Genomic DNA, 27,344 nt, shown 5'->3' on the forward strand with positions numbered 1-27,344 from the left:
TCCAGTGCACTTATGTATGTTGTTTATTTCTAGTTGCTCAACACTATTTAATGGTAGGGGGTAGCTTAAATTTATGGTGAAAACTTCTCAGATTGTCAATATGTTAATGTAAGGTTGAAGATTTTGGGATTGGGGGAAGAAACAACAGAGTCTGGTAGTGAATTCCAGGCGTTGACCACTCTATTGCTGAAATCGTATTCATTTTCTGCAGTCTAGTTTGGAGCGATTTACATTTACTTTGTATCTATTGCATGCTCTTGTGTTGTTGTTGTTGTTGTTAAAGGCGAAGTAGTCGCTAACTGGGAGTACATTGTGATGTATGACTTTATGAACAACAGTTAATTCAGTTCGGAGGCGGTGTAGCTGTAAATTTTCTAAAGTAATTGAAGTCTAGAGGAGTAAGTTAATTTGTTGCGTGAGGAGGAGTGGAGGTCTCTTCTTGTGAAGTATTCCTGGACTCCTTCAATTGTATTAATGTCTGTTATGCAGTGTGGATTCTATACAGGTGAGCTGTATTCAAGAATTGGTCTGACAAATGTTTTGCATGCTCTGGTTAGTAGATCGGTGTTTCTAAAGAAGCTGCGTAGAATTAAGTTTGTGACTCTTAGTGCTTTTTTGGCAATTTTACCAGTGAAATCTTAAAAAAAAGAATTGCATTATGAGGGGCTTCTGTTTAATGTTAAAAACAGCCAGTCAATCAGCCAGCCAGCCAGCGAAATATATTTCTAATATATACCATTAAACATAATTCTTCACTTCACTTCTCCTTTTATATTTTTCCCCAATCGCTTAGGCCTGGGCAGTCTCAAGCTATTTATTTATTCCAGTTACATCTTTCCAAATCTTTCTAGGATTATGAATGTTTGCAGTCATAAATCAACAATTAAGACATCCTTAGATAAAATAATCAATGAACAAAACAAGATCTAAGTATTGCCCACAAGATCATATGCTGCAACGTCCTGCCTGTCGGCGACTACTTCAGCTTCAACCACAACAACACAAGAGCACACAACAGATTTAAACTTAATATTAACCGCTCCAAACTTGACTGTAAAAAATATGACTTCAATAACCGAGTTGTTGAAGCGTGGAACTCATTACCGGACTCCATAGTGTCATCCCCAAACCCCCAACACTTTACCCTTAGATTATCTACGGTTGACCTATCCAGATTCCTAAGAGGTCAGTAAGGGGCGAGTACAAGTGCACTAGAGTGCCTTCCGTCCCCTGTCCTATTGCTCTCCTATATCTCCTATACCTTTCTTCTATTCCTATATCTCTTCTTCTATTCTTTCATTGATATGTTCTATTACTTTATCTTCTTTTCTATTATTTCTTAGATATATTTTACTATGAGTATCTCCTCTATAACCTTCATCATGTATTTTATTATGTATACATAGATATACACCCACTAAAACCCTCATTGTGTATTGGACAAAATAAATAAATAAAATAAATAAACAACATAAAACATTCATAGTAATAATGTAATAATAATCTATAAATTAATATTATAATCCAGCCAAACAATATTGATGAAACGACTATTAGCCAAAAACCAATAAATTATGAACACTCTCTTCTTTATATTTTTTGATGGGGGTGGGTGGGTGAGTGTCGACACTTTTGTGAAACTTGAGGTTCTCACAAAGTGTGCCCTGTATTAACATACATGAAAAATGACCCCGGCACGAACCTTCTCAGGAAACAAATCAAACAAAGGATAATATACGTACATACCAGTTTCCTGGTCGTGATCCGTGACTTCATTTGAAAAGCGGCTAAAATCATGAGAAATGATTGAACTTTTCAGCAAGAGTGTGAGAACATTATCCATTTTCTCCGCTGATGAAAACTTGAAAGCCTGTAAGGTTGAGATAGAGGCAAGGAAAACAAAGAATAACCTGAGGGCATACAGATTTGAACTGTCATCCAAAAGCGAAAAAGCAAAAAGAGCAAACTTGTGTGAGAATACAGTGATACCTTATCTTACAAACTTAATTGGTTCCGGGACGAGGTTCTTAAGGTGAAAAGTTTGTAAGATGAAACAATGTTTCCCGTAGGAATCAATTGAAAAGCGATTAATGTGTGCAAGCCCAAAGTTCACCCCTTTTGCCAGCCGAAGCGCCCGTTTTTGTGCTGCTGGGAATCCCCTGAGGCTCCCCTCCATGGGAAACCCCACCTCTGGACTTCTGTGTTTTTGCGATGCTGCAAGGGAATCCCAGCAGGGGAATCCCAGCATATCAAAAATGAGCGCTTCGCTAGCAACGGAAGTCTGGAGCTGGGGTTTCCCAGCGAAGGGAGCATCAGTGAAATCGCAGCATTGCAAAAACACCGGAGTCCTCGAAACCCCACCTCCGGACCTCTGTGTTTTTGCGATGCTGCGATTTCACTGAGGCTCCCCTCGCTGGGAAACTCCACCTCCAAACTTCCGTTGCCAGCGAAGTGCCTGTTTTTGCGCTGCTGGGATTCCCCTGCTGGGATTCCTTTGCAGCATCACAAAAACACGGAAGTCCGGAGGTGGGGTTTCCCATGGAGGAGAGCCTAAGGGAAATCCCAACAGCACAAAAACAGGTGCTTTGCTGGCAACGGAAGTCTGGAGGCGGGGCATCCCAGCGACGGCGGTGGGTTTGTAAGGTGAAAATAGTTTGTAAGAAGAGGCAAAACAATCACGAAAAGTTTGTTTGACGAGGCGTTTGTAAGATGAGGTATCACTGTATTTTGTACCACTGAAGTTGGAAACAGCTATTAGTTCTTAAGAGACTTGCTGGTGATCTGGTAAGAGTGGTAATTTCTCAGATGGGCTTAAGAGCAAAGAAAATCACTGAAGATCAGTGGAAGTTTATCATGGCAGCTATTTTCTGGAGAATAACAAGTTCTGAAAAGTAATTAAAGTAATTAAAGGACAGCCTTATTATGCCAGAGACAGCAGCTGTGGTATCCTGGGTGGACGAATTATGATGGAACTTACAAAGCTCACGGACGTGGGCTACTTCTGCAGATCCTCCAGTAGTGAAGTAGTGTGTTTCCAATTAATTACAAAATAGGATATACAGTGTTCCCTCGACTTTTGCGGGGGATGCGTTCCGAGACTGCCCGCGAAAGTCGAATTTCCACGAAGTAGAGACGCAGAAGTAAATACATTATTTTTGGCTATGAACAGTATCACAAGCCTTCCCTTAACACTTTAAACCCCTAAAGTGCAATTTCCCATTCCCTTAGCAACCATTTAGATTATTACTCACCATGTTTCTTTATTAAAGTTTATTAAAAACATATTTATTAAAGGTGGACGGACGTTTGGTGATGACATATGACGTCATCGGGCAGGAAAAACCGTGGTATAGGGGGAAAACCCGCAAAGTATTTTTTAATTAATATTTTTGAAAAACCATGGTATAGACTTTTCGCGAAGTTCGAACCCGCGAAAATCGAGGGAACACTGTATTTTCTATTTTTCCAAGGCTTATGTGCAGAGAGGAGGTTGAGAAAGTAAAGGTGGTAGGATACATGCTTATTAATATTGATTGTTTCTTCATTGCTTATTTGACCCCTATGACAATCATTAAATGTTGTACCACATGATTCTTGACAAATCTATATTTTCTTTTATGTACACTGAGAGCATGTGCACCAAGACAAATTCCTTGTGTGTCCAATCACACTTGGCCAATAAAGAATTCTATTCTATTCTATTCTATTCTATTCTATTCTATTCCATTCTATTCTATTCTAATCCATGGACTTCATCATCCAGAATTGCCTAGTGGCTGGGGGATTCTGGGAGTTGAAGTCCAAACATCATAAAATCATGGATGTTGAGGAACATCACTCAACTCTGTACCATAGATGCTGCTTTCTCATTGAGAGACTGAGCCACCAAATTGGCTGTATTTAGAATACAGTGATCTCTCGGTTAGCGCGGGGGTTACGTTCCAAGACCTCCCGCGCTAACCGATTTCCGCATTATATTGGATGCGGAAGTAAAACCACCATCTGCGCATGTGCGCCATTTTTTTATGGCCGCACATGCGCAGATGGTGGAGTTTGCGTGTGGACGGCGGGGAAGACCAAGGGAAGATTCCTTCAGCCGCCCAACAGCTGATCTGCTCCGCAGCGCGGAAGCAGCGAGGAGCCGAAGATGGGGTAAAGGCAAAGGGGAAACCCCATCTTCGGCTCCTCGCTGCTGCCGCGCTGCGGAGCGGATCAGGTGTTGGGCGGCTGAAGGAACCTTCCCTTGGTCTTCCCGCCAGATCACTTGCCGCTTGCCGCTTGCCAGTCCACACACGCCCCCCTGGATGAGCCGGCCACAGGGGCGAGGGGTGGGGATGAAGGGGCAGGACTTCCCGGGCGGAAGGCATGCTCGGCTCTGCCGCTCCAGCCCCTTTTGGTCGAGCCTCCCTAGCCAAGCGACTGCCTTCCGTCGCAGCGGGGAACATCGGCGCAGGAGGCAGGAGAGGACCGGGCGACCGGAGAAGCAGCGCTGCCGCCGCCACGCCTGGCTCGACTTCCCTGGCTGCTTGGCCGGGGAGGCTCGGCCGAAAGGGGCTGGAGCGGCAGAGCCGAGCACGCCTTCCACCCAGGGAGTCCTGCCCTTTCATCCCCGCCGACCACAGGGGCGAGGGGTGGGGATGAAGGGGCAGGACTTCCTGGGCGGAAGGCGTGCTCGGCTCTGCCGCTCCAGCCCCTTTCGGCCGAGCTTCCCCGGCCAAGCGGCAGCCTTCCACCGGGAGGCTCAGCATTCCGTCAGTCGCAGCGCTGGCTGTCAACTTTTCTTTTTAGCACTGGGGAGGCAAGTCAGCTCCTGCCCAGTTTTAAAAAGAAAAGTTGACAGCCAGCGATTGTTCCGCTGCCGCCAGCATGGCCTGGCTGGCAGCGGAAGATGTAACGGAGCCCATGGGGGATTCGCCTTCCTCCCAGCCGCAGCCGAGACTGATCGTGGGCTCCTTCGCAACCTCGGAGAGCTTCCGGGGCATGAAAGCTCACGAAAACCAGGAAGCTCTCCGAGGTTGCGAAGGAGCCCACGATCAGTCGGCTGCCGGCGGGAGGAAAGCGAATGCCACGGGGCTGGGCTCGGCTCCCCCACTTACCAGCCCCGCCGCGGAAGGCTCCATTCTGTTTCCTGCCGGCCCGATTGAGCGGCCGGCGGTCTCCATTCAGGGAACAGAATAAAAAAAAAATTATTTTTTAATATTTTATTTTTTTAAATAATATTTTTTGAAAAACTGTGTTGCAGCGTTTCGTGCTAATCGAGAACGCGCAAGTCGAGGGACCACTGTAGTTTAAGTTTAAGTTTAAGTTTAATCAGATTTGTATGCCGCCCCTCTCCGCAGACTCGGGGCGGCTCACAGCAACAGCAACACAATGTACAACAAATCCAATATTTAAATTAATTTTAAAAACCCCACAAGTTAAAACCAATCATACACACTAGCGTACCATACATAAATTTTATAAGCCTAGGGAGAAGGAACATGTCAATTCCCCCATGCCTGACAACAGAGGTGGGTTTTAAGGAGCTTACGAAAGGCTAGGAGGGTGGGGGCAACTCTGATATCTGGGGGGAGTTGGTTCCAAAGGGTCGGGGCCGCCACAGAGAAGGCTCTTCCCCTAGGCCCCGCCAACCGACATTGTTTAGTTGACGGGACCCAGAGAAGGCCAACTCTGTGGGACCTAACTGGTCGCTGGGATTCGTGCGGCAGAAGGTGGTCACGGAGATATTCTGGTCCAGTGCCATGAAGGGCTTTATAGGTCATAACCAACACTTTGAATTGTGACCGGAAACTGATCGGCAACCAGTGCAGACTGCGGAGTGTTGGTGTGACATGGGCGAATTTAGGAACGCCCATGATAGCTCTCGCAGCTGCATTCTGCACGATCTGAAGTTTCCGAACACTTTTCAAAGGTAGCTCCATGTAGAGAGCATTACAGTAGTCGAGCCTCGAGGTGATGAGGGCATGAGTGACTGTGAGCAGTGACTCCCGGTCCAAATAGGGCCACAACTGGTGCACCAGGCGAACCTGGGCAAACGCCCCCCTCGCCACAGCTGAAAGATGTTTCTCTAATGTGAGCTGTGGATCGAGGAGGACGCCCAAGTTGCGAACCCTCTCTGAGGGGGTTAGTGACTCCCCCCCCAGGGTAATGGACGGACAGATGGAATTGTCCTTGGGAGGCAAAACCCACAGCCACTCCGTCTTATCCGGGTTGAGCTTGAGTCTGTTGACACCCATCCAGACCCCAACAGCCTCTAGGCACCGGCACATCACTTCCACTGCTTCGCCGACTGGACAAGGGGTGGAGATGTAAAGCTGGGTATCATCTGCATACTGATGATACCTCACCCCATGCCCTTGGATGCCCTTGGATGATCTCACCCAGAATGGCTTGGTTAAAGTTCAGCAGCTTTGAATCCAATCCAGTAGGACACCCCATTCTCTCATGCGTACTCATATGGTTCTCCTGTTTCCCCTCTCGTGTTGATTGCTATTAGTGCCTTTACTTGTGACAGCCTATCATTTCTGGTTTGCAAGATTTTGTGCCTTTCAGCTTTATTTACACACTTTTCCTTTCCATAGTTTCTCTGAAGCGCATTCATATGGGACTTAGTCATAGAATAAAGGGTTTTTTAAACACACACACAGATATTCACCTGAGCAATATGGGGGAAAGATCAAAAGCAACATGAGAAAATATTATTTTACTGAAAGAATAAAAGATATTGACAAAATTGAACGGGTCCAAAGACGGGCTGCAAGAATGGTGGAAGGTCTTAAGCATAAAACGTATCAGGAAAGACTTCATGAACTCAATCTGTATAGTCTGGAGGACAGAAGGAAAAGGGGGGACATGATCGAAACATTTAAATATGTCAAAGGGTTAAATAAGGTCCAGGAGGGAAGTGTTTTTCATAGGAAAACAAGGAGAACAAGGGGACACAATCTGAGGTTAGTTGGGGGAAAGATCAAAAGCAACGTGAGAAAATATTATTTTACTGAAAGAGTAGAAGATCCTTGGAACAAACTTCCAGCAGACGTGGTTGGTAAATCCACAGTAACTGAATTTAAACATGCCTGGGATAAACATAGATCCATCCTAAGATAAAATACAGAAAATAGTATAAGGGCAGACTAGATGGACCATGAGGTCTTTTTCCGCCGTCAGACTTCTATGTTTCTATGAATAATTTCAAAAAAACAGAAATGAGTAATCAGTAAGACATGTTTAAACACTGGTGTGGCAAGATATAAGGGATTGAAGTCTAAGGATAGAGATCTTCGTTCGGGATTTTCTGAACTCCCTGGAAAATTTTAGGCATGCATTCTCTTGCAGTCTCAGCTATTCACTCAGGACTATTGGAAAGTGTGGGAAAACTTTCAAATACACTGTTGGCACAAAATGGTTCTGCTGTGTATATGAATGTAATTTTCCAGTGTTTGCTTCCAATGCTCCAAGCATTCCTCTGCTCAAAGATATGCATATTTGTGTGAAACTGCATAAAAATGTCTACATATTCAGGAGACAGATGAATCAACGAAACTGTATCAGTTGTCAGTGGAGGTCTGTTATAAGTTGGCAATTCCAGATAATCAGACTTTCTGTCTCCCAATTTTCTCATAGTTTCTAGTCCCTTTATTATTCTGGTTGCCCTCTTCTGCACTTATTCTTTTTTTTAAAAAAAAATGTTTTATTTTTGTTTTTGTTACATAAAAAAATATACCTATTTACAGATCATTGCCCATTTTTTGTATACATTCTTAAAGTTTTCAATTATAGAAACATAGAAACATAGAAACATAGAAGTCTGACGGCAGAAAAAGACCTCATGGTCCATCTAGTCTGCCCTTATACTATTTTCTGTATTTTATCTTAGGATGGATATATGTTTATCCCAGGCATGTTTAAATTCAGTTACTGTGGATTTATCTACCACATCTGCTGGAAGTTTGTTCCAAGGATCTACTACTCTTTCAGTAAAATAATATTTTCTCATGTTGCTTTTGATCTTTCCCCCAACTAACTTCAGATTGTGTCCCCTTGTTCTTGTGTTCACTTTCCTATTAAAAACACTTCCCTCCTGGACCTTATTTAACCCTTTAATATATTTAAATGTTTCGATCATGTCCCCCCTTTCCCTTCTGTCCTCCAGACTATACAGATTGAGTTCATTAAGTCTTTCCTGATACGTTTTATGCTTAAGACCTTCCACCATTCTTGTAGCCCGTCTTTGGACCCGTTCAATTTTGTCAATATCTTTTTGTAGGTGAGGTCTCCAGAACTGAACACAGTATTCCAAATGTGGTCTCACCAGCATTCTATATAGTGGGATCATAATCTCCCTCTTCCTGCTTGTTATACCTCTAGCTATGCAGCCAAGCATCCTACTTGCTTTCCCTACTGCCTGACTGCACTGTTCACCCATTTTGAGACTGTCAGAAATCACTACCCCTAAATCCTTTTCTTTTGAAGTATTTGCCAACACTGAACTGCCAATACAATACTCAGATTGAGGATTCCTTTTCCCCAATTATATAGCACATAGGTAGAAACACGCAATGGAAAAGGATGGATCTTACATCAAACATAGAAACATAGAAGACTGACAGCAGAAAAAGACCTCATGGTCCATCTAGTCTGCCCTTATACTATTGTCTGTGTTTTATCTTAGGATGGATAGTATGTTTATCCCAAGCATGTTTAAATTCAGTTACTGAATTTATCAATCTCAGTTATTATGTGTTAATAATTAAAAAGAATGAATGAAGAGAAAAGAAAAGAGATTTTTAACATGTAGCCGTCTTACATAATTAACCATATGGTGAGATTATTATTATTATTATTATTATTATTATTATTATTATTATTATTTATTGGATTTGTATGCCACCCCTCTTCGTAGGGGTACAAGTGTGATCTAAGGCTTACAGTTCTTCTGTCTTATATCTTTTTTGAATCCATTTATACCAATTCTCCCATATTTTAGATGATTCCATTTCTTTTATTCCCTTAATATCTCTAGTCATCTCATACAGTTCCGCACATCTGTATATTTTTTTCTATGATTTGGGCCTCTGAGGGTATATTTTTACTTTTCCAAATCTGGGCATAAGCTATTCTGGTGGCAGTAATGATGTGCGTAATTAGATATAGTACATGTCTAGGATATCCCCCCCCCCCCGATGCCAAGTAAGAATCCCTCTTTTTCAGTTATTTCAATTAGCCATTTATGTATTTTATTTATTTATTTTATTTATTTATCAAATTTGTATGCCGCCCCTCTCCGTAGACTCGGGGCGGCTCACAGCAGTAATAGAAAAACAATATACAATACAAATCTAATAATTAAAACTAAAAACCCATAATTTAAAAAACATGCACACAACATACCATACATAAACAATATAGGCCTGGGGAAGTTATCTCAGTTCCCCCATGCCTGACAACAGAGGTGGGTTTTAAGGAGCTTACGAAAGGCGAGGAGGGTGAGGGCAATTCTGATCTCTGGAGAGAGCTGGTTCTAGAGAGTCGGGGCCACCACAGAGGAGGTTCTTCCCCTGGGTCGCACCAAACGACATTGTTTAGTCGACAGGACCCGGAGAAGGCCAACTCTGGTCACTGGGATTTGTGCGGCAGAAGGCGGCCCCGGAGATATTCTGGTCCGGTGCCATGAAGGGCTTTATAGGTCATAACCAACACTTTGAATTGTGACCGGAAACTGATCGGCAACCAATGCAGACTGCGGAGTGTTGGTGTAACATGGGCATATTTGGGGAAGCCCATGATTGCTCTCGCAGCTGCATTCTGCACAAAAACTGTGTCGTTTTCCATATCCATTGTAATTTGGGGCACATCCTCTTCTGCACTTTTTCTAGAGTGTCAATGTCGCTTTTGTAGTGTGGTGACCCAAACTGAATGCAGAATTCTACGTGTGGTCTACCTAGGGCATTATAGCGTGGCATTAGCACCTCCATTGTCTTGGAGTGCATTCCTCTGTTTATGCATCTTAATATTGTGTTGGCTTTTTATGCCACAGCTGCACATTGTTGGCTCATGTTTAGTTTGTTGTCCACTAAGACTCCAAGATTGATAGCAGATAATCAATCAACCAATTACTATTGGTCTGATGAAAAAGATGTCCATCTTCCTCAAACCACCAGGATTATTCCATTATCAGATCACACAACCTTTCTGTTTTCACTGTACACATTTATTTAGTGCTGGGTAAAAACGGTTTTATTTTGGCTTTTAGAATGTTAACAGTTTAATGGTTCCTGTGCGATTTTATTGTTATTTGCTGCCCTTTTCTTTTTTATATCACTTACATGTCATCATTCTGACATAAAGAACAGGCCAGTAATGTTATGATAAATAAATAATACTAATTAGCTAATTGGTCTCACTGGAAATTTCTTTTAGAGAGCTTGCCGTTACTTTTGAATTTATTCAGAAAATTATAACCTACTTTTGACTTTACACCAGAGAGGTCTACAAGAACATGAAAAAGAATATAATATAAAATCTTACATTTAGCACAAAAAGAAAAGTAACATTTTTTCATTTTGATATCTTATAATCTGTCCTCATGTCTGTGGGCAGTGAAATCCTTTAGGGTCATCTGATAGTCAATCATAGTCAATCATATTTTGAACATTACTTTATACCCTGAACAAACACCAGTAATTGTTCCTTGACTGAGCTCAGATGATGGCATTCCATATGCCAAGGAACCTCAGTAATATATTTTTTCCAGAATAACTAGGTTTGGCCTTATTATGTAGAATTAATTGTGGTAAATTGGATCATTAGACCATACCACATCTCAGACATCAACACCCTTGAAAACGTCCAAAGATATTTCACCAGAAGAGCCCTTCACTCCTCCACTCGAAACAGAATACCCTACGAAAATAGACTAACAATCCTGGGCCTAGGAAGCCTAGAACTATGGCGCCTAAAACACGATTTGAGTATTGCCCACAAGATCATATGCTGCAACGTCCTACCGGTCAATGACTACTTCAGCTTCAACCGCAACAACACAAGAGCACGCAACAGATTCAAACTTAATACGAACCGCTCCAAACTTGACTGTAAAAAATATGATTTCAACAATCAAGTTATCGAAGCGTGGAACTCATTGCCGGACTCAATTGTGTCAACCCCTAACCCCCAACATTTCTCCCTTAGACTCTCCATGATTGACCTCTCCAGGTTCCTAAGAGGCCAGTAAGGGGCGTACATAAGTGCACTGGTGTGCCTTTCGTCCCCTGTCCAATTGTCTTTCCTTTCTCTCACTTATCATATATATTTTCTTTCTTTCATATATCCTCTCCTCTAAGTTCACTTTACCCCTACATGTCTATTTTTCTTCCTATGTATTTGTGTATTGGACAAATGAATAAATAAAATAAATAAATAAATTTTGGAATTTGTCTTTCATTTTATGGAAGGTGAACCATTTGTATGCTTTAAAAAAAAATACTCCGAAGGAAAATAATAAAGTGGGAATCTAAAACTCTGAGCAAGCATGCAGGTAGAGGTTAAAACATATGATGAATGGTTGTGGGAACTGGGCATGGCTAGTTTAGTGAAGAGAAGGACCAGGGGAGACATGATTGCAGTGTTCAAGTATTTGAGGGGCTGCCACAGGGAAGAGGGGGTCAATCAATTTTCCGAAACACCTGAAAGCCAGATAAGGACCAATGGATGGAAACTAATCATGGAGAGATTCGACCTGGAAATAAGGAGAAATTTTCTGTAGTGAGAACAATCAACCAAGTTTGTTTTCAGATGTTGTTGGAGCTTCAAGAAGTCTCTTTCAAGAAGAGACTGGACTGTCATTTGTCAGAAATGGTGTAGGGTCCCTGCTTTGGCAGATGGATGGACTAAATCAGGGTTTCCCAACCTTGGCAATTTGAAGATATTTGGACTTCAACTCCCAGAAGTCCCCAGCCAGCGAATGCTGGCTGGGGAATTCTGGGAGTTGAAGTCCAAATATATTCAAGTTGCCAAGGTTGGGAAACACTGGACTAGATGACCTACGAAACACTGGACTAGATGACCTACTTAAATATCTTCAAGTTGCCAAGGTTGGGAAACACTGGACTAGATGACCTATGAAGACCTACTGGACTAGATGACCTACCTAAATATCTTCAAGTTGCCAAGGTTGGGAAACACTGGACTAGAGGACCTACAAAACATTGGACTAGATGACCTTCAAAACTCTGTTAATCTGTTATCTGAATATATTTTTAATTTTTTAAAAAGAATTCCAGATTGCTATTTGATGAATCCTTTGACTAATGAGGTACACCATATGTACCTCATTTAAACCCTGTGGTATAAACCAAGTTGTACCAAGGTGGAACAACCCAGAAAAAGAAATGTAGGTGGGTTACACTTGACCATGCTAAACTTCACAATGTGTCTAAATCATGGGCTATGATTTGAATGTAAGAAAATATTTGTGGGAAATTTGATATGCATTCTAAGAATTATGGGCTAGCTAGGTAGCTATCTAGAAGATGTCAGGTCAGATGTATTTTCTAGTCTGCAATAATTGACAGGTATATCCAGAGTCACATAGTGTTGTGGTTAGCTTGGCCCAGCTCCTGCCCCAAGGACTGTGGATGTGGGGGAGACATCCACATGCTGCAGGCCTGTTTTGCGCCCGGTGGAATCTGCTGATGAAGGCTCCTCTGACCAAGAAGACAGGAGTGACAGGGAGGAGGAGAGTGTGGCAGACAGCTCAGAAGGAGATCAATTATCTAGCTCCTCCTTGCATTCAGAACAAGAGTTAATGATACAGCCACACATGCGGAGAGCGATGCATAGGCAGCAACAACTGAGATATTATTATCAAAGAAAATGAGGCCACCTGTGGTTGGGTGGGGCTGTGGTCATTAGTGAGGCTGCTATAAATAGTAGCCTGTGGATTTCGCCATTGTGGAGGATTATCTGATCGTTGTGTTTCGTGACTGCTTTACTGACTTTGACCTTTTGTGTGCTGATTTTTCCCCACTTTGAAACTAAACCAGAGCAAAGTGTGTTTCACTTTGTGAAAGAAGAAGGACTGTGAATTGCCTCACAGCTGCAAGCTAAGTATCACAGAACTGATAAGGGAATTGTACAAATTACCAGTTTGTTTGGAGACGAGTGCTCTTTGCTATACCAAAAGAGGGCTTGGTTTAAGTGAATTTTCATTATAAAGAACATTGTTTTGAATTTTCAAACGTGTGTGTGTCTGAAATTTGTACCTGTGAATTATTGAGAGGAGTCTACCAGAGAGCCCGACAGAACACATAGGAGATGCCCATGTCTGTTAACTGGAAATTTATAGTTTAATTTAAGATTTTCTGCATGAAAACTGTGTAACAATCTTTCCTGTAGATACTCTGCTTCAAGTCATAATTTACCAACCTCGTTAATTAGTAGACTTTTAACCTCAAAGTTTTCCTCAAATGTACAAAAAATACAACTGTGATGATGGTGAAAATTGTAATGTCCTCAATTTGGATTTCATATTATTAAGAGAATAATTAGTTGCGATGAGCAAAGTGTGAAAGTTCCATCTTGCTTCTGCTTTATAACTGTGTGCCATTGAACTCTTTGTACTCTTAAGAAATTATTTGGAAGGAATTTACTTCTGTTTTTAAACAAGTGCTAATAATGTAATGCATCATTTTTTTTTATTAATCCTTTGTTATGAGCAGAACGCCTTAGGCTACAGACATGGTAGATTTGTCACATGAAAATGAAGCTGTCTGAATTATAAACACAGCTATTATTTTTCTTCTTGCATTGCAATTACAATATAGACATGTCAAGTGCCCTCCGACTGCCCATTGTACACATGGTACTTCAATTTCTTTACTTTTCTGAAACAAACTTTCTTTCCTCGTTATATGGGGGGAAAGAAGAAGCATTTTTTTTACTATAGATTTTGTTCTCTTCTGTTGGATTTCTAAAATATAGAATAAGACTGTGATGGTGAACCTATAGCACATGTTATAACCACAGCAGCCGGTTAGGTCCCACAGAGTTGGCCTTCTCCGGGTCCCGTCGACTAAACAATGTCGTTTGGTGGGACCCAGGGGAAGAGCCTTCTCTGTGGCGGCCCCGGCCCTTTGGAACCAACTCCCCCCCAGAGATTAGAATTGCCCCCACCCTCCAAGTTGAAAATAGTTCGGAAGAAGAGGCAAAAAAATCTTAAACCCCGGGTTTGTATCTTGAAAAGTTCGTATGACGAGGTATCACTGTATTACTATACTACTAGTTTTTCTCATCATTCCTATCATCCATCTCTTCCTACTTATGACTGTAGGATTGTAACTTGTCGCTTGTATCCTTACAATTTATATTAATGTTGTTTCCCAATTGCTTATTGGAACCCTATGACAGTCATTAAATGTTGTATCTCATGATTCTTGACAAATGTATCTTTTTCTTTTATGTACACTGAGAGCATCTGCACCAAAGACAAATTCCTTGTGTGTCCAATCACACTTGGCCAATAAAGAATTCTATTCCATTCTGAAGCATTTATTTTAATAAGTAGATGATGGGTTACTTATCCAGTAAATAAGCAAAATTAGGAACATCACGATATGCCGAATATATCTGATCAAACATGTTTCCAACTGGTCAGGCCAAGAGTGATATAATGGAATGGAATGATATCATTTGAGCATTATGACACAAGGCAAAACAAATGAAGCATCTCTGACATCCATAAATCCTATGGGCACCAAGCGATGACAATACCGAGCCTTTGTAAATCATATAGCAAAACTCTTAGGGCAAAGGACTAAGAAGATCAAAGTGGACGGTCATAAAAAGGAATCCTATAAAGAAACTATAATTTTAAGACTGAATAATATAAACAAGAGACCTACTGAATTAAACAAAGACTTGTCTAGCCAACATTCCAACTCTAACAGAAAGCTCACAGACATGAGATCAATAGTCTTGTTTCTGTTTTGAAAACAAATGCATCCTTCACGAATGTGTCTAATTTTCCTTCCAAACAAGTAAATCAGTGGCAATTGCCATATCTCAAAATGGGTGAAAACTGCAGTCAGGAGGTAGGGAAAGCAAGTAGGATGCTTGGCTGCATAGCTAGAGGTATAACAAGCAGGAAGAGGGAGATTATGATCCCGCTATATAGAGTGCTGGTGAGACCACATTTGGAATACTGTGTTCAGTTCTGGAGACCTCACTTACAAAGAGATATTGACAAAATTGAACGGGTCCAAAGACGGGCTACAAGAATGGTGGAAGGTCCTAAGCATAAAACGTATCAGGAAAGACTTCATGAACTCAATCTGTATAGTCTGGAGGACAGAAGGGAAAGGGGGGGACAGGATTGAAACATTTAAATATGTCAAAGGGTTAAATAAGTTTCAGGAGGGAAGTGTTTTTAATAGGAAAGTGAACACAAGAACAAGGGGACACAATCTGAAGTTAGTTGGGGGAAAGATCAAAAGCAACGTGAGAAAATATTATTTTACTGAAAGAGTAGTAGATCCTTGGAACAAACTTCCAGCAGACGTGGTAGATAAATCCACAGTAACTGAATTTAAACATGCCTGGGATAAACATATATCCATTCTAAGATAAAATACAGAAAATAGTATAAGGGCAGACTAGATGGACCATGCGATCTTTTTCTGCCGTCAGACTTCTATGTTTCTATATCACATGATAGCACATGTATAAAGGACACACACACTTTCTTCCTTGACCAAATTTCCCTCCCTTTTACAACTGTCCTTGTTCTGTCTTTCCGAAAGGCCGTGAAGACCACACCTGGAGTAGTGTATTCAGTTCTGGTCACCCCACTTCAAAAGAGACATTGAAACTCTGGAGAAGGTGCAAAAAAGAGCAACCAAGATGATTAAGGGATTGGAAACCAAGACTTAGAGAGACTGAGGGAACTGGGCATGGATAGCCTAGAGAAAAGGAGGGCCAGAGCGGACATGATAGCAGTCTACAAGTATACGAGGGGATGTCACAGAGAGGAGGGGATCACTTTATTCTTCAGGGCACCAGAGGGCCGGATGAGAAACAACGGCTGGAAGCTGACCAAAGAGAGATTCAACATGGAGATAAGGAGGAACTCCCTGACGGTCAGTGCGATCAACCAATGGAACAACCTACCAGCGGACGTTGTGAACTCCAACACTCTGGACATTTTAAAGAGAAGATTGAAATGCCACTTGACTGGTGTACTATAGTGTTCCTGCTTGGGCAGGGGGTTGAACTCGATGGCTTTCATGGTCCCTTTCAACTCTAACAATAAATAAATAAATAAATAGGTGGATAGATAGATAGGTAGATAGATAGATAGATAGATAGATAGATAGATAGATAGATAGATAGATAGATAAAAAAATAAATGAGAAGACCTGCATTTGCTGTCAGGCCATGGGGTCCATGAACATAACTTCTTATCACAGCCAAATTGCAACTGATTCTGTATGCATGTGTGTTTGATTGGATAGTTCATTGGGTTTATTATGGTTTTACTGTTCTTTATTAACTTAATATTTGACTTTTGTTATATCGTATGTATTATTTGCTGCTGTAAAACACCCTAAGTCCCATTGAGATTGGGCGGCATAGAAGTCAAATTAATTAAATTAAATTATTATTATTATTATTTATGATACTTGTATGCTGACCCTCTCTGGAGACACAGGGGGTGGGGTCCACAACAACAATATAGCAATATAAGTACAAATCTAATAATTAAAACTATGACTAAAAACCCATCATCTTAAAAAACAATCAATATATCACAATAACACATAACTTTTAATGGTCAGAAAGGGGGGGGGGCGTGTACTAGTTGCCCCATGCCTGGCGACATAGATGGGTCTTAAGGCTCTTGCGAAAGGTGAGGAGAGTGGGGGCAGTTCAAATCTCTGGAGGGAACTGATTCCAAAGGGCCGGGGCTGCCACAGAGAAGACTCTTCCCTAGGCCATGCCAACCTACATTGTCTAGTAGTTGATGGAACCTGGAGAAGGGCAATTCTGTGGGACCTGAACGATCGCTGGGATTTATTTATTTATTTTATTTATTTATTGGATTTGTATGCCGCCCCTCTCCTTAGACTCGGGGTGGCTAACAACAGTTATAAAAACAGCATGCAACAATCCAAGACTAAAACAACTAAAAAACCCTTATTATAAAACCAAACATACATACACACATACCATGCATAAATTGTAGAGGCCTAGGGGGAAAGAATATCTCAGTTCCCCCATGCCTGACGGCAGAGGTGGGTTTTAAGGAGCGTACAAAAGGCAAGGAGGGTGGGGGCTATTCTAATCTCTGGGGGGAGTTGGTTCCAGAGGGCTGGGGCTGCCACAGAGAAGGCTCTTCCCTTGGGTCCCGCCAAATGACATTGTTTAGTTGACGGGACCTGAAGAAGGCCCACTCTGTGGGACCTAACTGGTCGCTGGGACATGTGCGGCAGAAGGCGGGCCCAGAGATAATCTGGTCCGGTGCCATGAAGGGCTTTATAGGTCATAACCAACACTTTGAATTGTGACCGGAAACTGATCGGCAACCAATGCAGACTGTGAAGTGTTGGTGTCGCAGCTGCATTCTGCATGATCTGAAGTTTCCAAACACTTTTCAAAGGTAGCCCCATGTAGAGAGCATTACAGTAGATTTGTGCGGCAGAAGGCGGTCCTGTAGGTATTCTGTCCCAATGCCATGTAGGGCTTTATAGTTGGTTACAGAGAGCTGGTGCCACCACAGAGAAGGCCTACAAATGTTGAGTATCACCACAGAAGGATCTTCAGATAGCACTTTGACTTTGAAACAGAGGTGAGCACTGTCCCTCTAGAGTTGGGAATACCTAGCAAATATGTGTGAGGGAAACCTTTACCTTTTAAGTTAGATACTAGTTTATTAAAGCCCTACATGGCATTGGGCCAGAATACATCCGGAAACGCCTTTTACCGCACGAATCCCAGCGGCCGATAAGGTCCCACAGAGTTGGCCTTCTCCAGGTCCTGTCGACCAAACAATGTCGTGTGGCGGGCCCCAGGGGAAGAGCCTTCTCTGTAGCAGCCCCGGCCCTCTGGAATCAACTCCCCCCCAGAGATTAGAACGGCCCCCACCCTCCTTGTCTTTCGCAAATTACTCAAGACCCACCTTTGTCGCCAGGCATGGGGGAGTTAGGATATTCCTTCCCTTAGGCCATTACAAGTTATGCATGGTATGTTTGTGTGTATGTTTGGTTTTTATAATAAGGGTTTTTAGTTGTTTTATTAAATTGGATTGTTACATGTTGTTTTTTATCATTGTTGTTAGCCGCCCCGAGTCTGCGGAGAGGGGCGGCATACAAATCCCATAAATAATAATAAAATAATAATAATAATAATAATAATAATAACTTTTTTTATTAATGGTTTAATGTAGAGAACAGCTTACCTGACATGCAAAGGCAATAGGATCAGCCACTTTCTGAAGCATCCGTTCAAGCTCTTCTACTGTTGAATAGTATTCAATCTGCACTGTAGCTTTAATGTCTCCTCCACAGTAGATATTTACATTTACAAAGCCAGCAGGAAAATCTTATAAAACAGAACATTTTAAAAGCTCAGTGAAAAAAACCAGAAGGGGAATAAAAAAGCAACCCACAGAATTATTGCCAAAACCTTTCCACACTGATTCACATTCAAAATGCTTCGGTGTTATGTATTCCAGATTGAGAAGTCAACGATTCACATGGGAGCCAAATATGTGAAGAAAATAAAAAATAAAAGCAGTGAGCAATGGAAGACAAGCATCAGCAGCACTGGAGCAAGACGGTAGATTAAAATATATTTGGAGGCTGTAGAACAAAGGAAAACAAAGACATCTTTAAAATATACAGCATACCGTTTTATCTCTTTTGATTAAAATAATGGAATGTGCAGAAACGTCCAAGCTAACAATGGAACTGCAAAACAAGGATGAGACAGATTTCTACAAAGCATGGGACAAATGGTACCATTGGTTAAAAAAAAAGAAATTACTTAAAAATTATACATCAAGAAAAATGTCCAACTAAAACAACGTGTAAAACCAGTAAACATCGACATGAATCATAATACCAAATTGAAACGATAAACGACATTGTTTAGTTGACGGGACCCGGAGAAGGCCAACTCTGTGGGACCTAACTGGTCGCTGGGATTCGTGCGGCAGAAGGCGGTCCCAGAGATATTCTGGTCCGGTGCCATGAAGGGCTTTATAGGTCATAACCAACACTTTGAATTGTGACCGGAAACTGATCGGCAACCAATGCACATTGCAGAGTGTTGGTGTTATATGGGCATACCTAGGGAAGCCCATGATTGCTCTCGCAGCTGCATTCTGCACGATCTGAAGTTTCCGAACACTCTTCAAAGGTAGCCCCATGCTTTTACATCGATTCCTATGGGATCACACCTAGCATTTTTTGAGTGCTGCAAAAGGGCTATGGATATATACACCATGCAGACAATTTTAGATTTGGAGAAAAGATATTTTAAAAAAATTATAACATGCACATGTTAGGGGTTATTTTTCAAATATTTCCCATCTCATAATAAAGATGCAATGTCAATTTTTTAGCAATGGTCAGAGAGACATACAAGAGCCACAAACTACATTTGGCAAAACCCTTTGTTCAACTATCTATCTATCTATCCTATCCTATCCTATCCTATCCTATCCTATCCTATCCTATCCTATCCTATCCTATCCTATCCTATCCTATCCTATCCTATCTATCTATCTATCTATCTATCTATCTATCTATCTATCTATCTATCTATCTATCTATCTATCTATCTATCTACCTATCTACCTAATCTCTCTCTCTCTCTCTCTCTCTCTATCTATCTACCTAATCTATCTATCTATCTATCTATCTATCTATCTATCTATCTATCTATCTATCTATCTATCTATCTATCTATCTATCTATCTATTAGATTTGTATGCTGCCCCTCTCCGTAGACTCGGGGCGGCTAAGCTGAAACCACTGATTTACTAAATATTACTTAATGTCATGACCAAAAAGAAGAAGCAGAAGTCTGAGACACCTTATAAAACTTCAAAATGTGGCCAAATACTGTGGCCAAGTACAAATAAATGACAAAAGAATTTGACAAACGCCCCGCATGAAACAAGACAATAACTTCATAAACGTCATGCGGTGATAATAATATGTGCTACAGATTTATGCTGTGTTGCTCTAAATAATATGTGCAGCGGGAACTGATTAAGTCTAGCAAACTATGACTAATGAATGACATTTTAAGGACTGTCAACTGCCACCTTATCATGGATAAACAACCATATGACTCCAGTTTTTGATGTCAAAAACTTTATGTCTCTGATATAATAAAGTAGAATTTGATAAGTCAAAGCTCATACATAAAAATAGTATTGAATTAAAACAGAAAATACTGTGTAACATTCCATTATGTTATACAGTGGCACCTCTACTTAAGAACTGAATTCGTTCCGTGGCCAGGTTCTTAAGTAGAAAAGTTTGTAAGTAAAAGCAATTTTTCCCATAGGAATCAATGTAAAAGGAAATCATGTGTGCAAACCCATTAGGAAAGAAATAAAAGCTCGGAATTTGGGTGGGAGGAGGAGGGGGAGGAAGAAGAGGAGGAGGACAATCGCTGCCCAGAGCGAAGGGAGAGTTTCTTTTCTCTGGTTGCTGGCAGAGGTTTATTCCCTTTCCAAGCACCCAGAGAAAGGAAAATGCTTTGTTCGCTCTGGACTGCCAAAGTCTTCTTAAGCGCCACCAAAAGGCTCCTCTGGCAGCCCAGAAAAGCCCGAGATGGCCAGGATTAAAGGGGGAATGGCAGGAAACTGGCTGGGCCTTCGTGCCGCTCTCAAATTTCCTGGGAAATTTTACCGGGCACGTGTTCTTTTTTAAAATTATTATTAAACTTTAATAAATTTTTCATAAAAAGACAAACATGACATACATACATTTAACGTATATTTGGGGTTGCCATTACCCCACTTATTTTTGAAGTCTATCTAATACAGAAAAAAGAAAATTCATTGATAACATTTAAAATTGATATAAAATGAAAAGAAGAATTTTTGTTTTTATATACTTTACACCCATAAAAATGATAGGATATGACTAATTCTAATACTTCAATATAATTCCAAATCATTTAAATCTTATTTTTTCCCTTTTATTTAACCATGTATACAATTTGTTCCATATATCATAAAAATCTGATTCTTCATGATTGTTTAACCGCCTTGTCATCATGTCCATCTCGACACATTCCATAATTTTTCTTATTACATCATCTTCCTTGGGGATATCTTCACCTTTCCAATTTTGTGCGAACACAATTCTAGCTGCTGTCAGAATGTGAATAATTAAGAAAAAAATATCCTTTTTATATTTTTGATTTGTTATACCTAATAAAAACAATTCAGGTGTTTTTGTTATGTCTTGTAATGTAATTTCCTTTATCCACTTTTCTATTATATTCCAATATGACCTAGTTTTGTAACAAGTCCACCACTGATGGTAAAACGAACCTATTTCTCGGGCACGTGTTGTTAAGTAGAAAATGGTTCTTAAGAAGAGGCAAAAAAATCTTGAATACCCGGTTCTTATCTAGAAAAGTTCTTAAATAAAGGCGTTCTTAGGTAGAGTTACCACTGTATTTAATATTTTTATTTTGCCTGAACTAGTACCAATTCTTACCTAGAGCTTTGATGAACCTGACTTTCTGATTCCAAAACTCTGGTTCAATCCTGATCCATTCATTTTCCGTTATAAATTCAATGATGACAGAATCTCCAGGAACATCTTCTCTTAAAATAACGAACATCTCCCCAGGGCACTGTAAAGTATGAGTTGTGTCCAATTATTCCTTTGGGTCAATCAATTGAATCTATAGCATGTGAATTAGATATTTTCAAGCATGTTTTTTAAACCTTAGCAGAAGAACCTCTGTCGGCTGGCCAGGAAGGACGGCTCCGTGACATCAAAGCTTCGCCCCTGGAATCCCCTATTGGGATTCCCCACATCCGTTTGCGCCTCCCGAACAGCCGACAGCTCCCTGGCTGTTTCGGAAGGTGACAGCCGGGCGGAGGCGCTTCTTGGCATTCTCCCGAACGCCAAACCCAAACCAAACTTTTGCTGAACTTTTGGAAAAGTTCGGGTTCGGTATACCGAACTTCGCAAAGTTTGGTACGAGCCTGAACTTTGCAGGTTCGGTTCGCCCAACACTATTTGCCATCACTGGTACAGGGTTTCCTGGCCAAGCAGGAATTGGATAAGAAGACCTCTAATGTCCCTTTCAATTCTGTTATTCTCAAAACATTTAAAAACAAACTCATTGCCGTGGCTGTTTATCAGAGATTCAGTTTTAAAAAGTCACTCTTGCTCCCTTCTACTAAGCCAAAGTCTAAGCCCTCCCCGAGCAAAATTTTGGGGAGGTTTATTTATTTTTGTGCACTTTTCTTTCAAATGGAATAAAAAAGAATGCATTTGTGTTTTATTCAACGGAGCTTACCTCGCATGGTATCCTTTTTGGCAACACTAACACCTCTGGCCTTTCCACTGTTTCCGTCACCTCCTCAATTTCCACATTTCCATCATTTAGCCTCAAGCTTCTTTCTAGGTCCAAAGACAAGGGATCATGTGCACCTGTCAAAGATATTATTTTAAGTCACAGAGGATTTCGGTTAATGATCGCCAAAGCCATCTCCCACCAGCTGAAACATTCCTCAGTTGTGAAATTGACTCTGACCTCATACTTCATTGCGGCCAGTAAGGGCCCACAGAGTCGGCCTTCTCTAGGTCCCATCCGCCAATTACTTGGTGTTCTGGTTTCTGGTAGAACTTCAGCAATTACAAATAACTCTTATTAAATGCATTATTTCATAAACAAAGAAACTCCGTTTTATTCTCTTCTCGTCCGGATTCAAACACATTTCATACTGGCACCTATCTCTTGGCCCGTTATCTTCCTTAATTGCATTCTTCGCATTCCTTCTAACCTTCTCCACTTAACAGGATTTATTTCCTAACAGCATGATTCCAAAACAGCAGAACTGTCTGTTAATCAACACAGAATACTTTTGCTTACTTGGAAGCGGCATGGAAAACTTCCATATTTCTCTCTGCAACGTTGAAACTCCACCCTTCTTCCCCACTGGCCCCTGACATGCCAAATAAATCACTACAGTATTTAGCCCATTCCTCTCCTTAATATCTTCTTCCAGACACCTGTTCTCTACGTTTTTGGGCAGTTCTGAATTTAGGATCTACCCAGCGAACGTCTGATTCTTCCTCACTAGATCCTGGACTCATAGCCCCATCCTGTGGCTGGCCTCCCACCTGTTCTACTACCTGTAACCCCGGGGCCCCCACTAATTCATAAACACTATCTGTATCAGAGTCCTCAATTTCTTCATCATCCTCCAACTGATCAGGAGTATGTCCAACACCTGGAGGGACCTCGAGGAAGAGACTTCTCTGTGGCGACTCCGATCCTATGAAATCAACTGCCCCCAGAGATTCTCCTCCCTACCAGTCTTCTGGAAAGCCATTAAGACCTGGCTTTTCCAGCAGGCCTGGAATTCGATTGACTGTAGTGTAGGTATGTGGGAGGGGGTTGATATTACTATTCTATTATATTGTTGATTTTATTGTATAGTTTGATGTATTTTACTATTGTTGTATTTATGTCACTTGTTAGCCGCTCTGAGTCCATTTTGGAATGAGCGGCATATAAACACACAAACAAACAAACAAACAAACAAACAAACAAACAAACAGGTGGTCTTTGAGCAGTAATATTTGTATTAATGTACTATACTTTGTCTTTGATTTATAATTAGACATTTGTCATAACTGCCTCTTTTTTGGTTGACCTTTGTGGGTATTCCCTATGAAGCAGTGGTGGGATTCAAAAAATGTCACTGCTCATTCAGTGGGCATGGCGTGGCTTGTTGGGTGTGGCTTGGTGTGACAGGAGGACGATACTGCAAAATCACCATTCCTTCCTCACTCCAGGGGAACGTTATTACAAAAATCTCCATTTTCTCCTAATCAGGTGGGATTCAGGAGGCAGAGAATAGATGGATTGGGGTCAGTCAAAAGTGGTATTTACTGGTTCTCCGAACTATTCCAAATTTCCACTACTGGTTCTCCAGAACTGGTCAATGTTCTGCCAGGCTGTCTGGTAGGAGCCTCCCGAAAATTCAAGGGTACAAATTGGAGACACACACACTTTTGAAAATTCAAAACAATGTTCTTTATCCCAAAATTCAAAGTAAACTAAGCACTCTTTTTGTATTGCAAAGAGCACTTTTCCCAAAACAACCAGATAGTCTGCACAATTTCCCTTAAGCAGTCATTAGTACTTAGCTAGCAGCTGTGAAGAAACTTCACACCCCTTCTTCTTCCAATGAAGTGAGACACACACACACACACACTTTGCTCTGCTTTGGTTTCAAAGGCATGAAAAATCAACAAATAAAGTCCAGAAAACAGCAACACACGATTCCTGAAGAACTGCGATCAGATACTCTTTCACAATGGCCAAACCCACACATTGCTATTTATAGCAGCAGCCCTAAATACTGGAGCCCCACCCAACCACAGGTGGCCTCATTTTCTCTTGCAATAATCCTTCAGTTGTTGTCTCCTATGCATCACTCTACGCATGCATGGATGTGTCATTAATTCTTGTTCAGAATCCAAGGATGATACAGATGATTGATCTCCTCCTGGGCTGTCTGCCAAACTCCCCTCTTCCCTGTCACTCACGCTTCCTTGGTCAGAGGAGGCTTCATCGGCAGATTCCATCAGGAGCAAAACAGGCCTGCAGCATGTGGATGTCTCCCCCACATCCACCTGCACATTCCTTGGGGCAGGAGCTGGGCCAGAGCTAACCACAACAGTCAGAACCTGCTGAAACCAATCTCTGCTGTGCAAGCACCAAAATAAAAGAGGTAAAATCCTAAGAGATTGCAAAATCATGAGGTGTTTATGTCCTCATTAAAAATGTCTAATTGGATTTAGGTGCCAACCAAAAAAGAGGGAACTTGCAATCTAAATGCATCATTTGAAATTCAGATCAGGTGGTAGTTGAGTTACAACCTATTATGATTAAACAACAATGAGTTTAATTTCAAGATCTCCTTTTGCACAATAGTGAACTCAGAAGTTACTTCTGAGTTTACCAGCTATATCTCTAATGGCTTTCCAGAGCTATTAAAACCTTTTTTCTACAAAACTCTCCACGTTTTTGTTCCAGCTGTCAGGCTTGGAATCAAATGGATCATTTAGCCAGAGCATTATGAAGAAATGTTCAAATAAAAAACTATATCGGATGATAAATTCAACATGTCTAAATTCCTCCATAGCTGAATCAGTTTTAGATTCAAGTTGTTGCATTTTCAAGCAAAGATTGTACTTTGGGCCAAAAATATAGTTTAAAACAAAACAATAGGGGTAGTGATTTCTGACAGTCTCAAAATGGGTGAACAGTGCAGTCAGGCGGTAGGGAAAGCAAGTAGGATGCTTGGCTGCATAGCTAGAGGTATAACAAGCAGGAAGAGGGAGATTAGGATCCCGCTATATAGAATGCTGGTGAGACCACATTTGGAAAGTTCAGTTCTGGAGACCTCACCTACAAAAAGATATTGACAAAATTGAACGGGTCCAAAGACGGGCTACAAGAATGGTGGAAGGTCTTAAGCATAAAACGTATCAGGAAAGACTTAATGAACTCAATCTGTATAGTCTGGAGGACAGAAGGAAAACAGGGGATATGATCGAAACATTTAAATATATTAAAGGGTTAAATAAGGTTCAGGGGGGAAGTGTTTTTAATAGGAGAGTGAACACAAGAACAAGGGGACACAATCTGAAGTTAGTTGGGGGAAAGATCAAAAGCAACATGAGAAAATGTTATTTCACTGAAAGAGTAGTAGATCCTTGGAACAAACTTCCAGCAGACGTGGTTGGTAAATCCACAGTAACTGAATTTAAACATGCCTGGGATAAACATATATCCATCCTAAGATAAAATACAGAAAATAGTATAAGGTCTTTTTCTGCCGTCAGACTTCTATGTTTCTAATAAATTAACAAAAATGGTAGTTAAGTTAATATAATTTTGGCCTCCCCATACTTATATAGCACTATAAGGTAATAAAATTCTATCAGATAATCCACACATTATTTTACCATAAACAGGCTCATAAATTCCTATCAGCATAATTAGTATGCCATCACTAAGTCTTTTTCATCATACATCAGGTCTAAGCAAATCAATTGCTTTCACATCTGTCTTTTTCTTTTATTTCCCCAAAGAGTTCCAATATCAGATTGTTTTTCATTTTCCAACTTATTTATTAATAGAGTTGAAAGGGACCGTTAGGTCATCGAGTCCAACCCCCTGCCTGAGCAGGAAACCCTACAGCACCCCAGCCAAATGGAAGTCCAATCTCCTCTTGAAGGTGTCCAGAGTTGGGGAGTTCACCACCTCCCCTGGCAGGCAGTTCCATTGGTTGATTGCTCTGACCGTCAGGAAGTTCTTCCTTATTTCCAGGTTGAATCTCTCCTTGGTCAGCTTCCAACCATTGTTCCTCGTCCGGCCCTCTGGTGCCCTGGGGAATAAAGAGACCCCCTCCTCACCGTGGCAACCCCTCAAGTATCTGTAAACTGCTATCATGTCCCCTCTAGACCTTCTTTTTTCTAGGCTGTCCATGCCCAGTTCTCTCAATCTCTCTTCGTAAGTCTTGGTTTCGAGTCCCCTAATCATTTTGGTTGCTCTTTTTTGCACCTTCTCCAGAGTTTCGATGTCTTTTTTGTAGTGAGGTGACCAGAATTGGATGCAGTACTCCAGGTGGGGTCTGACCAGGGCATAGTAGAGTGGTATTAGTACTTCTCTGGTCTTGGAGCGTATTCCTCTGTTGATGCAGCTTAGGATTGAGTTGGCTTTTTTGGCTGCTGCTGCACATTGCTGACTCATGTTTAGTTGATTGTCCACCAAGACTCCAAGATCTCTTTCGCAGTCACTACTGCTGAGTGGGGTATCTCCCAGGCTGTATGTATGTCTAGGGTTCTTTTTGCCGAGGTGGAGGACTCTGCATTTGTCGGTGTTGAACCTCATTTTGTTGGTATGGGCCCACTGTGATAGTCTGTCTAGGTCTTCTTGTACTCTGAGCCTGTCCTCAAGGGTGTTGGCTACCCCCGCCAGCTTGGTGTCATCTGCAAATTTTATTAGTTCCCCTTTTATTCCCTCGTCCAGGTTGTTGATGAAGATGTTAAAGAGTACAGGACCCAGGACAG

General features: G+C 41.3%; 2 protein-coding genes across 2 annotated transcripts in view; both read right to left on the bottom strand.

Annotated features, from left to right (window-relative positions):
- Positions 1-22,730, bottom strand: part of NFKB1 (nuclear factor kappa B subunit 1) — a 291,304-nt gene extending 268,574 nt beyond the window's left edge. The window contains exon 1 of the mRNA XM_070757966.1: positions 22,727-22,730. The gene's annotated coding sequence lies outside the window, so the exon portion shown is untranslated. The remainder of the gene's footprint in view (positions 1-22,726) is intronic.
- Positions 1-27,344, bottom strand: part of BANK1 (B cell scaffold protein with ankyrin repeats 1) — a 130,985-nt gene that overhangs the window by 73,386 nt on the left and 30,255 nt on the right. Inside the window, exons 3-6 of the mRNA XM_070757971.1 lie at positions 22,552-22,685; positions 21,738-21,876; positions 18,452-18,594; positions 1,747-1,870 (exon numbers count right to left, since the gene is read on the bottom strand). Of these exons, the coding sequence (XP_070614072.1) occupies positions 1,747-1,870; positions 18,452-18,594; positions 21,738-21,876; positions 22,552-22,685 (540 nt within the window). The remainder of the gene's footprint in view (positions 1-1,746; positions 1,871-18,451; positions 18,595-21,737; positions 21,877-22,551; positions 22,686-27,344) is intronic.

This window comes from Erythrolamprus reginae, chromosome 7 (assembly GCF_031021105.1).
Source record: "Erythrolamprus reginae isolate rEryReg1 chromosome 7, rEryReg1.hap1, whole genome shotgun sequence".
Classification (NCBI taxonomy): Eukaryota; Metazoa; Chordata; class Lepidosauria; order Squamata; family Dipsadidae; genus Erythrolamprus; species Erythrolamprus reginae.